The sequence below is a fragment of the Chrysochloris asiatica genome, unplaced genomic scaffold (assembly GCF_000296735.1).
Source record: "Chrysochloris asiatica unplaced genomic scaffold, ChrAsi1.0 scaffold00113, whole genome shotgun sequence".
In the NCBI taxonomy this organism is placed as follows: Eukaryota; Metazoa; Chordata; class Mammalia; order Afrosoricida; family Chrysochloridae; genus Chrysochloris; species Chrysochloris asiatica.
In genome coordinates this window covers 5376601-5390470 of record NW_006408631.1, presented here as the reverse complement: position 1 = coordinate 5390470, position 13870 = coordinate 5376601, and the positions used below count along the sequence as shown (strand labels likewise).

Genomic DNA, 13870 nt, shown 5'->3' with positions numbered 1-13870 from the left:
TTCATTCATACATTCTCCGTTCCAAGCACTATTCTATGTACTTTACATGTATGAGGGAGTTTCAAATTTCTTGGAAAAATTCCATTATCTTTTAGTTGCATTTTTTTAGGAACTTGTTGAAGCCCCCCCTTTTATTAACACATTTAATCATCACAACTGTAACCCCTGTTTAACAGATGAGGGAAATGACGTACAAAGAGACTAGGAACCTTGCCTAAGACATCTAGTAATAAAAAAGCTAAGATTTAAATCTAGGCAGTGAAGCTCCAGACTCGTGCTCCTAACTGAGACATTATGCTGCACAGGATAATTAATGTGCAAGGGATGCATTTGTATTAAAAACTGAAAACAAAACATCAACAGAAAAAGGAATAGGTGGGCATGTAAAACCAAGAAGTTTACACACTATACATTTTATTAATTTCTGGACTATATCACAACAAATTGATTTACTTCTGATAGAAGTTTCATTTAAAAAATGTGATTGTATTCAAAATTTTACTTGACACTATTTTTTGGCCAATCAATCTATTACTACTAGTTCTATAATCAGTCTTTATGGTGAGAAAGATGCATTTTCTATAAAACAAAAAAAGAATTCTCATGTTGCATAATATATACATACAGTAGTACTCCCAAGATGATGTGGGCATGACCACAACAAAGTATATGAAAGACTACATTGCATCTCATGGTATATTTATAATTGCTCCCTACAGTTAACATCGTTATGTCATTAAGCCATGCACAGTAACTCTTGAGTGCCTACTGAAGGTTCCCACCTAGTCATGTCCCAGGGTTTCAGCAGCTACATAAAAATGAACAAGTATGATGGGAAACGGCTGTCAAACTGCCATTTCAGATCACAAAAAGTTGTCAGCTATAATACCCATCCTGGAATCGGGCTGGAAAGTTCCGGGAAGTTGCTTTTTCCTGTGTTTTGATCAAGTCTATAATAGCAGAGAGCACTGCACAGTCTCTGGACTTAGTATCCTTCCAGTCTACAGGATGAGGACTTTCGATTTTCTCTTGCAGCAGGACATCCAATTCTTTTCTTAATTCCTAAGGTTAGAAAAATTACACATGTTCAACAGAGCCGGATGTACTACCAAATAATTGTAATAAACTAAAGTACTCTAAGTTGGGGCAACCACCTTCAAAAGCAATTACACAAAAATCAGCCTAAAATGTGGTTATGAGTATCCAAGTGAAATGTGGTTACATTTTAAAAATTCTACCCACAGTAACCAAGAATCATTTAGAATTGTTGGCCTATTATCATTACAACAGCAATTTGGAAGAATAATTTAACATTATTTGTTGTGCTGAAATAGAGAAAGATATGTCTAATACATCGTAACACTTTGAACAAAACTATAAGACCACATGCAGATTTGCATGCATACTCAAGAGACAATCCTGTAAACTCAGTTACCTTAACAAGATGGGCAATTCGTGCTGGAGACTGAAAGACAATCCATTCATCTACAGCAATAGTTTCTTGATCATTATCTTTCTGGATGGAAATATCACCTCCAAAGAACAAGAGACAGTATGGGGAAACTTCTGTACAGTCATACAGGTAAATCTGCAATAATTAAAGCAGATTAATACATTCAGAGAAGACTGTTGTTGAGTGTTCCGACTCACAGCAACCCTGCAGAGGGTTCCTGAGGAATGGCTGGTGGGCTTGAACCACTGACCTTATGGTTAGCAAACCAGTGCGTATCCAACAGGGCCACACAAGGACTCCTCAGAGAAGATTATTATTACCCTTCTAATTCAATAATAAGGAGCTCTGGTAGCGTAATGGTTACGAATTGGGCTGCAAACTGCAAGGTCAGCAGTTCGAAACTACCAGCTGCTCCACTGGAGAAAGATAAGGCTTTCTGCTCCTGTAGAGATTTACAGCCTTGGAAACCCTGTTCAAGGTCGCTATGGGTCGGAACCGACTTGACGGCACATAACAGTTCAATGATATCATGAGTCTATTAACACTTTCTTCTAAACAGCTCTTATTTTGTGAGTTGCTATTGATTTGATTCTGATACTGATTATATTTGGCAAAGGAGAACAGCCCCATAGGCTTCCCAGGCTATAATCTTTATAGACACAAGCTCAGAGCAGCTGGAGGGTTCCAATCACTTTTCGATGGCACTTAACAACATCCTTGTAGTTAACAGACTAGTCCTTAACCACAGTGCCACAGGATGCCTTCACTAGTGTAACAATGGACACTAACTGGGAAGACAGTTCATGTTAAAGTCATCAATAATTTAGAGAACATGGGGTTTTGGTTTTACATGTCTAATTCAATGCTATTACTGTTAAGTGCCATGGAGTTAGTTCTGGCTCACAACAACTCTGAATAGTACTTTCAGAGCTTTAATCTTTGTAAGAGCAAAAAAAATATCTCATCTTAATCTGGCTGAGTGGCTGGTAGGTTCGAACTGACGATCTTGTGGTTCACAGTCCACTGTTTATCTCACAAAGCCAAAGCACTTCCCCTACCCATACAAACTATAGCACTATTTAAACAAAATATTTTCTGAATAGCAACAACAAAATTAATACAGCTGAAATTTTTATCGGTATGTCCAATATTTACAATAATCTCAAATTATTTTTTTAAATAGAAAAACATAAATAAAATCAGTTAATATTGTGACCAACATTTATTAAGTGTATAGGCAAGGCAGCAAAATCCTTCATGTAGTGGGCTCTCTGAAAGAAAATTTTACAAATGAAATAATGACTCTTAATTAATTAAAATAAGGATCTCTGGTAGCATAGTGGTTACGAATCGGGCTGTGAACCTCAGGGTCAGCAGTTCGAAACTACCAGCTGTTCCGCGGGAGAAAGATGAGACCTTCTGCTCCCGTAAAGATTTACAGCCTTGAAAACCCTGGGAAACTCATAGGGTCGCTATGAGTCGGAACCGACTCCACAGCACATAACAACAACAATTCATTAAAATAGAAAGACCCATCATGACAGACAGACAGGCACAACTGAAGTGTACGCAACTTGCTTACGGAAGAAAGGGATGATTCACATCAGAAAAAAGTAAAATGAAAGAATATAATTTATTTTTAGAATTATGAAAACTATATAATTAAAAAATAAGGCAAAACGGATATTCAGAGCTATAATTATTTTAAAGATTCACTTACACTACTTGTTCTCATCCTCAGGTGATAGATAAGCCACTTGTAGTGAAAGTCTGTTTGCTCCACATTAACAGATTTAGGATGAATGGAAACTAATCCATCAGTTTTTGTATACACTTTTACCCTTCAAAAAAAAAGTTAAAAAAACAGTATGTTAAAAAAAAAGAGTCATTTGCAAGATTCCGTTTTTAACTATTTCAAAAATTTGATGAAGGATCTTACTAAAAATAACCAAACCCTAAAACCTAAAAGCAGCCCCCCAAAACTCCAGTTGAATCTGGTTTACTTTCTGCAATATGAAATTTCAAATATTTATATCTGAGGAAAGAATAAAATTTTCATTTTAATAACAGACTGGAAAATACCAACTAAATACTGATGCTCTATAAATCAAATAAGTAATTATCTATTTGCAAGTATAAATGGTGACAGAACATTCCTAAATGGTGCAATATATGTCACACCATTGAAATCATGAGCAAGGTAACTATAAATATGTAAAACAATAAGCGATTCAAACCAGGAGAAGCATCTATACATTGTTCTATAACGATGCTGTTGTTAAATGCCATCGAGTCAGTTCCGACCCACAGTGACAATACAATACCAAAATAGCGTTCTGAACTTAACTTTTAGTTTCACAAGGTATGAACCCAGATGAACATAAAACAGAAAATTATGAACTTTCTTTAAAAGGGAGTTTTATTACAACTGATTTAAAAGAACCTAATCTGAAAACGCTTTCAATTATTTCATATCCACTCAAAACTTCTAATTTCAAAACATAAATTTAATTTGATATAATTCTACTTCAGTTTTAATTAGTAGGGCTCTTTATTTTTATATTAGTAAAATATCATCTTAATTTAGGAAAGTCTTCAATTAATATTATTCAAAAGGGAGATATGTCTGAAAGGTTTATTTATTTATTTTCTCCCCCTCCCCAGCACCCAAACTATCCTGTGTCTAATCCCTACCCTGTGCTCCACCTTCCCCTCCCTCCCCTCACCCACCCCCAACATCCCACCAATCAACAAAGAATTCCCCCCACCCACTTTAGTATGGGTTCTTTCCCTTAGTCTTTTACAGTAGTGGTCCTATGCAGTATTTCTGACTAATTTCACTCAACATAATAATACCCTCAAGGTTCATCCATGTTATGCAGTAGCTTGCAGCTTCCTTGTTGTTCTTCAAGGTAGCATAAAAGTATTCCATTGTGTGTATGTAACCACAGTTTGTTTATCCATTCTTCAGTTGATGGGCACTTTGGCTGCCTCCATCTTTTTGCTATTGTAAGTATTGCTGCAATGAACATTGGTGTGCATGTATCTTCTCAGATTGTGGCTCGTTTTTCTTGTGGGTAAATACCAAGAAGAGGAATTGCTGGATCATAAGGTATTTCTATTTTCAACCTTCTGAGAAAACGTGAAAGGTTTATTTTTAAATAAACAATTATTCTGAGTTGATTCTGACTGAAGGAAACCCCACATGTGTCAGTAAAACTGCATCCCATAAGGTTTCCAAAGGCTGATTTTTTAGATCACCATGCCTTTCTTCCAAGTTACCTCTGGGTAGACTGGAACTGCCAATCAATTTTTAGCTTAGCGTTAACTATATGCACTACTCAGATTTCCTCATTTAAAAAAATGTATTAAGTAATATCTGTATTAAAAGTAATATAAAGCTGATAGTCATGAATACCTATTTGTTTAAAAGACTGGTTTTTTTTTTTAAGTTCTTAAAATTCAGAATGTTGTTTTGTTGTTAAATGCCATTGAGACAGCTCTGACTCAAATAGCGACCCTGTATAGGGTTTCCAAGGAGCATCCGGTGAGTTTAAACCACTGACCTTGCAGTTCAAACAGCTTTGCAGTCTGGCGCATTAACCCACCGTGCATAGGAAGACGGAAAAATTTAACAAAGTACTGATGTCAAAAGTGTACTTAGATCACTTTACATGAAGATAATCCTGCCATAAATGATAAAATTTATCTGGTGCCCATAGTCCTATATCTTAGATTCAAGTTCCTCAATCTTGACACTACTGACACTGTGAACTAGCTAATCCTTTGTTGTGGGGGCTGCTGTGCAATATGACATGCCTAGCAACACCTGTGGCCTCAACTTGTTAGGTGTCATAGTCGGTACCCATTCAGTGACCTTATGCACAGCAGAACAAAATAGAATGAAAAGCATCGCCATGCTTGAGCCCATTGATGCTGCCACTTGGCCAATCCATCTCGTTGGGGGTCTTCCTCTTTTCCTCTGACCCTCCACCCTACCAAACATGATATCCTTCTCCAGGGACTGGTCCCTCCTGACAATATGTCCAAAGTATAAGAGATGAAGTTTGGCCATCTTGGTCTCCAAGGAGCACTCTGGCTGCACTTCTTCCAACACGGATCTGTTGGTTCTTTTGGCAGCCCATGGTACTTTCAATATTCTCCTCCAACACCACAACGCAAAAGCATCAATACCTCTACGGTCTTCCTTATCCAGGTTTTGCATGCATATGAGGTTACTGAAAATATCATGGCGCACCTTACTTAGTCTTCAAGCTGATATCTTTGCTCTTCAACACTTTAAAAAGGTCTTGTGCAGTAGGTTTGCCCAATGCAATACATCGTCTGATCTCTTGACTGCTGCTTCCATGAGTGTTGACAGGTGATCCAGGAAGAATGAAGTCCTTGATAACTTCAATCTTTTCTCCATTGATAAGAATGTTATTTATTGGTCCAGTGGTGAGGATTTTTGTTTTCTTTACATTGAGATGTAATCCATACTGAAGGCTGTGCTCTTTGATCTTCATCAGTAAATGTTTTAAGTTCTCTTCACTTTCAGCAAGCAAGGTTGTATCATCTGCATATCACAGGTTGTTAATGAGTCTTCCTCCAATCCTGATGCCATGTTTTTCTTCATAGAACCCAGCTTCTTGGATTACTTGCACAGCATACAGGTTGAATAAGTATGGTGAAATAATACAACACCTGTCGCACACCTTTCTTAATTTTAAACTATCCATTGCTCTCATGTTCTGTTTGAACAACTGCCTCTTGGTCCATGTACAGATTCCTCATGAACACAATTAAGTGTTCAGGATGTTAAAATTAAGCACACTTTGCTCCTAGTGGTGACAACCATAAATGTTATGTCCTTGTTGTTGTTGTTAGGTGCCATTGAGTCATTCTGACCCATCGTGACCCTGTATAGGGTTTCCAAGGAGCAGCTGGTGAGCTTGAACCGCCAACCTTGCTGTTCAAGCAGCTTTGCAATCTGGTGCATTAACTCACAGCACTACACCAGGACTCGTTGTTGTTTAGTGACGTCAAGTTGATTTTAACCCATAGCGACCCTGTATAGGGTTTCCAAGGAGCAGCTGGTGTGCTTGAACCACTGACCCTGCAGTTCAAAATCACTCCTGGTTGGGTATCATTGCCTTTTAGTCTCTCTTTCAAAGTTCCCTATCCCTTCCTGTATCTTTTCCACGTTTACCAAGATTAGATAAATTTGGTTTTTAAAATTAACCTAAATTCAAATATTTTCTGTTTCTACACAGCTGCTATTTTTTGTGTCTTCAAAAGTGAAATGTTAAATGACAAATAAAACCATGCTGTGTCCATTACTACTAGATACTTAGACTGATCACAACATAGTTTTAGAAAAATTTTGGAATTACTTTCTTTGGACCTATTTCTCAAAATCTTCTCTTGTAAGTTCACTGAGCTAGCATCTAGTTTAATGACACTGGATGCATAATTCTTATCTAGAATGCCACCTAAAAAGGTGGTAACAGAGGTACAAACCCTTGTGGCTTTCAATTTCTCTGTCCCCTTATTAATATGAGTTCACTTACGAAAGGAAAAAGTCTCATCATTCTCTCCAATTACTAAAAGAGCTATCTGTACATATATTTATTAACATTTTATTTCTGAAGATTATGAAATTACCAAAAGTTTCTTCAAGTATTATTATGAAATTATCCAGTTTACAGAGAGAGGGAAAAAACAACCCAAACCCTGAAACAAAAAACTATCCTTTAGTGATTTAGAGACACTGGGTTTTAATAGTTGGCTCACTTTCTAAAATTTACATTGGTTATTATATTTTATTAACATTTGCTGTGAGTCATGAATAACAGGAAAGTTGACTCCGAGGAGAGATGCTGTATGGGAAACCGATGTCTATGCTAAAGTGTGCCTTCTTCTCAGTTATCAAAAGTAAAGAAAAGAACATGGCCCAAATATGAATAAGAACAAATTCATACTATAAGAAAAGTTCTATTGCCTAAAAGGATTTCAAAAGTTTAAGGGAAGTAATGCAGGTAACTGATAATAATCTTCAATGCTTACATTTTTCTTTTTTTACCCAAATTTGGTCGAATTTTAGCAACTTTGGGGTACAAACCAGCACAGATCACAGCTTTAATTATCTTCTCATTATCTATTGGGAGTGGGAAGACAGAGGGGTGGGGAAAGTAAATACAGTATAATGGACAACAACAGCAAGTTATTTAAACTATGTCATCTTCTTTACCTGAATTTATATTAGATTTTGGATCTTTAGGATTTCTACTGCTTACAAATCCAGCTCCAAGAAGATGCTCAGCAAACTGTCCTTTCATGTTATGCAGCATCTAGGGAGCAATGGTAACAAACAGAAGTAGGTATCTTTGATACAGCTATGAGCCAAATACTCAGAAATTTTAGTTGCAAGTTTCCCTGCTTTATGAACAAACTCTGGCAAAAATGTGATGCTTTAGATCAGCAGTCAGCAAACTATAGCCTGTCTGGCTTCTGCTTGTTTTTGTAAACAGTTCTACTGGAACACAGCCACGCCCACTCTTGTCTGGGTTATTATCTTCAATTGTTTTTGTACTGCAATGGCAGGGTTGAGTAGCTAAAACAGGGATAACATGGCCCGCAAGGGCGAAAACTATTTACTACCTGGTCTTTTACAAAAAAAAAAAAAAACAAACAAACAAAAAACAGTCTGCCTGTTTTAGCGCCTGATCAATAATATTTAAGGATTGCTCTATTTTATAAAAGGCTCAGGAAATAGTTTTTAAAATCACCCTTCCCTAACTCCGATTTTGAAAAATATCCCCATTTATAATACTGAGAATTAAATGCAATTAACTTACTTGCACAAAAGTTCCTTGGAAACCCTATACAGGGTTGCTATGGGTTGGAACTGACTGGATAGTACTTATCAACTATATGTATATATATGGATAGTCATTATATGCCACTGAGCTGGTTCTGACTCCTAGCAACCCTGTATAGGGTTTCCGAGGAGCAGCTCATGAATTTGAACTGCTGACCCTGAGGTTCAAACCGACTTTGTGGTCCAGTGCATTATCCCACAGTGCCACATCATATCACAAAAAGTTCCATACTGTGTTTAAAACAGGATTAGAAATCTTAGTGAAAATTTTCAGGTTGAATTATCAAAAAGACTTCTAAGGGTGAGAATAGGAATAGTAACTGCGTTTTACTGCACATTCCCTTATACTCTGGAATCTTGTTTCTTTTTCAGTCATTAGTTTTATATGTTTTATAGACCCCCAACAACATGGACTGGCACAATGACAGCAACGATGGGCTCAGGCCTGGCAACGATTGTGAGGTTGGTCCAGGACCATTCTGCTGTATGCTATGAGTCGATACTGACTTGATGGCATGTTACTAACTACTGCTGGTGGTTATGTGCTGTGGAGTCGGTTCCAACTCATATCGATCCTGCACAGGGTTTCCGAGGCTATAAATCTTTATGGGAACAGAAAGCCTCATTTTCTTCCCGCAGGACAGCTGGTAGTTTTGAACTGCTGACCTTGAGGTTAGCAATTCAACTCGCAACCACTACACTACCAGATATGCTACTATATTAGGTTATTCATGTGTTTGTTTTTTCCTGCAGCTGATTTGATAAAGGTTCTATATTATTTTGTATAATTCATCTTCATAAATGCTTAAAAATTAACTTTTACTGCAGATCTGCTGTACAACATGATACCTTTATTCTCTAGCATATAAGAGAATAACTGCAAAACATCAACATTACCTGAAGTGTGTTTGAAGAGAGAAAATATTCCCAGCAAAAGTCCTTTTCGTACCTGAAACCACGTCGCCTAGCTTCTTCCCAGCCCTATCAAGAAAAGAAATCAAACTTATTTATATCATTCCCCAAAGTAAAGAGAGCTTACTAGTTTTTTTTTTTATTTTGGTGATGATATAACCTTCCCTGATATTTTATTTTCTTTGTAAAAAATTCTAAAACAACTTTAAATTTATAAATTGAAGAAACATGAACACCCTAGAACCTTAGTATTTAAGGGATAACTACCAATCAGTCATATGATTTCTGAATACAAGTATGAGTTGTAAGTTTTAATTCAATGATGTTTACATAAAATGGCCTGATATACACACCTAATGTATTAGTCAAAGAAATCATGCTAATCATACAAATTTCAAATTGCTATTAAATATATGGGGCCCTGGTACGGCGCTGTAGGATGAGCACTGAATTGCTTACTAGTCATAAGGTCAGCAGTTCAAACCCACCAGCCACTCCTATGAAACCCCATAAAAAGGGTTGTTTAAGTCAGAATTTTCTCGATGGCACTTACCAAAATAAATAAATAAATAAAAATAAATATGGGGACTTCATAAAGCTCATGGAAAATTTCTATTATCTTTTAATTCCATTTTCCATGAAATTTTTGAAGCCCCTCATATATCTAATAGCCCCATTTCCTTTTATTTTCTTTTTCATACATGTGTTTGTTAGCTAGGAGTAAAAGGTTTACTGAGCTTAGAGGAAAAAGATATAGAAAATTTCCTGTATTTTCTAGTACAAAGTGAATCTAGAGATACATCAAAAAGATATTGCCTCTATAAATCAAATTAATTTTATACAATGCAAAGATGGGTGATAAATGTTTACCCTTAGACAAACCTGCCTTTTGCAATGTCACTCAAAAATCTCCCTAATCCAATGAATATACACGATGATGAAGCGCTATAAAAATGTTGAGTATGATCAGAGGTGCAGTTTATTCATGGATAAAAAGTGGCTATGTCATGAATACCAGTAAGATTTAAGTGAATACTGTCAAATACCAAAATTTAAATAAGATCAGTTTGAACCACAGATTAGCGGTGCAAACTCACTAGCCATTCCTTGAGGGACCTACATAGTGTCACTATGAGTTGGAACTGACTTGATGGCACTTAACAACAACAACCTACTTATACCACACTTACCAAGATAACATAAATAGAATTCTTTGTAATAAAGGTAACTGTAAAATCCATTGCAAAACTGAAATGCTATTTTCATAGTGTTGATGCTGCTTTAATATAAATGTTTCCAAAGTTCTTTTCAAATATTCACCTAACTTTACAGACTGTCACTTAGCAATGTATTTCTAGCACCTATACTACAAGCTCAAAAGGTTAAATCCATTCCCTATTCACATGAATGAACACACTACCACAATCCAGAGCAAGCTGTTTTCTTAAGGATTTCTAACAAAAATGGCTTTTGTTTTTTTTTACCTCAAATGCATTCACAACTGTCAGGTGATCACTTCTAGTATCCTTTGCCAATTCCTTTCTTCTTGCATCTGCTATCTTTTCTTTTCCCTTAAAATAACAGGTACAGACAAATTAATAATAATTGGACACTATGTAATAAATAGAAAATAGCATTCTACTACAAAACTAAAGGAAAACACTTTTAACTTTTAAGTAACAACTATTCTCTGTATCTGAAAATGTTCAGGCTTTTATGAGAATCTCTTACCAATGGAATGACAAAGGGGTCTTTGAAGCTGAGACTAGCAGCAATAGTGAGTACTGGGTCTAGGCAACAGAACAGAGCTCCAAACAGAATCATTTTTCCAATATGTGGCTCAACTGGTAATCGTGCTAAGTGGACTCCAAGAGGTGTCAATTCTTCTTGCTTATCCAAAGCATTCTGTAAAGGAAAGATTTATGTTTAAAATAGGGTATCTTAAAGCTACTTTTTGTTGCTTAAAAAAACAGAAAGAAAAGCCCACAGATCACCCCTCACTCTCTTTAGTTCAAATGTCTTAGTACTTGTCCAGCGTCCATTCTCTTTATCAAAATCTGAGTTATGATGTAATCAAAGATAAAAAGCTTAAATGAAAACAAATAACAATGAATATTTCTTGACTTTACTATGAATGCTAAGAGACATATAATGAACTACAAAGTTTCTGGTATGTCTCCCAGGCCAAAGGAGGTAAAGCTTATGGGCTGTCAAGGACAAAAGCAGGGAAAGGGTACTGGTGAAGACCCTTCACTTCGGGTTAAGAGTCCAAAGCTAGCATACTAACACAACAACAAAACAGAAGCAGATAGGTTCTGGAGGACCACCGTTTTCATTCAAATGATCTCCTTCTCTGAACTATGAGGTGATTTTAGGTCTCTGGAAGAAGTCATCATTATCCCAAGCTTCATTTTTCTATCTACAAAGATTTCTGTAAATACAATGCCCAGTATACAATTAAAATAACCAGGCATACAAGATACAAGAATGAAAAAAAGAACTAAATTCATACAGTTCCTTTAGAAACAAACTTCTACCTAACAATTATAAAGGAAATCGCTTCAATCATACAAAAATTGTGAATTTGAAGAAAACTACCAAATAATCCCACATATTACCCCAAACAAAACAAGTGTAGTCTTTTTTTTTTAATCACAAGCAAAAAAGATGATTTAATACTAGAAAAAAATCAGTGTAAACTATCATATTAACAAAGTCTACAAGAAAAACAACAAAGAAAATGAGAAAAATCCTACTATAATCCCATACAGAAAAAGTGTTAGGTAAAATCAGTTATTCATACAAGTAAAAATCAGTTTGTTATCCATTAAATTGTGTTCCCTGAAAATATGTGAGTACTGGTATGGCACAGGAGTATATAGCACTGTACTGCCAACGTGAGTTCTAAATCTAATCACTTGTGAGCTATAAAAAGAGCACAATGAGCACACAAGAACATAGAGGGAAAGACAGAGGTCATGTGAAGAAATCTACAAGCCAAGCAACCAAGGAGTGCCTGAGGCTACTGACAGGGAAGGAATCTACACAGCTGAGATCATGAAAAGGACTTCTGCCCTCCAGAACTAAGAAATACATGTCTATTCTTTAAAGTCTCCCACCTGTGGTATTTCTGTTACAGCAACATAAGGAAACCAAGACAAGGTTTCTATGAAAAGCCTTCAACAAACATTATACTCAATGATGAAACACTGACAGCTTTCCCTTTGAGAAGACATGAATTCTTAATCTACCACTACACACAAGCAGCACAGCACTAGAGGGTCCCAGAGGTTTAGAAAGCAATAAATAAAATATATTTTAGAGATGGCTGTGTATGCAGAAAATAAAAACAGAAACAAACCTACAGATATTTATTAGCATTAACAAGTGAGTTTTATACTACTGATAAATAAAAGGTTAAATATTAAAAAATGAATGTGATTTCTATTAGTCTCAAATGAAAATGGAGCACTTAAAAGACATCAATCCTAAAATACCAGGCACCTGAAATTAAGCCTAAAATAAAATTTACAAGATGTCTTAAACCTCTGTGTAAGAAATTCTAAAACACAGAAATTAAGGTTAACCTGACTCAAGTCATGGCATATTCAATCACACAAAGACTGGACGATACATAAAAGAACTGATGCATCTGAATTATGGTGTTGGCGAAGAACAAACATACTATGCCTTCCCAGAAGAATACACAAGTCTACTTTGGAAGTTCAGACAGAAAACTCCTTAGAAATGAGGTTTGTGGACACACTTCATTTATTCTACTTTGGACATTTAATCTGAAAGGACTGAATGTCCCTGGGGACTAGATAGAGCAGAAGTTCAGTGAAAAAGACAGGAAGAGCCTCAACAATCAATGAGATGGACTGATACAGTGGCTGCAAGAATGAGCTCAATGTAGCAATGATTTTGAGGACAATGAAGCATCAGGCAGTTTTGTTCTGTTGTACACTAGGTCACTATAAGCCAGAAATAACTAGATGGCACCTAACAACAGAAGCTGAAACTACCTGATTCCCACGTGTGTGGCCCTACTCATCTGTCAGTGAAACCTACTTGTTTACTATGATGCTGAACAGGTCGGGGGTTCTAAAATAAAATGACTAGAAAGAAAAGTCCTGGTCTAATTCCAAAAAATCAATCAATGGATCACAACAGTCAGATCCCATTGTACACAGGGTTGCTATAAGTCGAGAACCAACTGTATAGTAGCTATTCAACATCACTGATCTACTTCATATTGATGAGCATAAATTTTATATTTTCATGCTCTATGGGCTAACGCTGTTAAAATAAAAAAAAAATAATATTTACCAGTTCCATCAGGTGTTTTATAGAGAGTAATACTGCCTCATCAGATGGTGGATCCATTAACCTCCTCAGAAAATAAGCAATTCCACCTAGCCTTAAAATCTGGGGGTAGACAAATATCATTAAACATAATATATCTATACAATTTAGTTCTGCTTGTGTTAACCACTTAATTTACTAGTTTACTAGAATGAATTAAAAAAATCATTTTAGTGATTCCATAATGCATATTTAATGGCCAACTTCTACTACCAACTTTGTTAAGGAAAAAGTAGCAGTCTAAATTTCAACATACATGC

General features: G+C 36.0%; 1 protein-coding gene across 3 annotated transcripts in view; it reads right to left on the bottom strand.

The window, feature by feature from the left end:
* Positions 1-402: 402 nt before the first annotated feature.
* The window catches only part of DHX36 (DEAH (Asp-Glu-Ala-His) box polypeptide 36), a 58949-nt gene continuing 45481 nt past the window's right edge, over positions 403-13870 (bottom strand). Inside the window, exons 17-25 of one of the 3 annotated variants that reach the window (XM_006867960.1) lie at positions 13575-13673; positions 10977-11150; positions 10730-10816; positions 9231-9314; positions 7704-7803; positions 7520-7610; positions 3174-3294; positions 1436-1588; positions 403-1062 (exon numbers count right to left, since the gene is read on the bottom strand). In XM_006867960.1, coding sequence (XP_006868022.1) covers positions 877-1062; positions 1436-1588; positions 3174-3294; positions 7520-7610; positions 7704-7803; positions 9231-9314; positions 10730-10816; positions 10977-11150; positions 13575-13673 — 1095 coding nt within the window. In that variant the 3' untranslated portion in view covers positions 403-876. The remainder of the gene's footprint in view (positions 1063-1435; positions 1589-3173; positions 3295-7519; positions 7611-7703; positions 7804-9230; positions 9315-10729; positions 10817-10976; positions 11151-13574; positions 13674-13870) is intronic. The other 2 variants (XM_006867961.1, XM_006867962.1) reach the window with 2 other exon arrangements.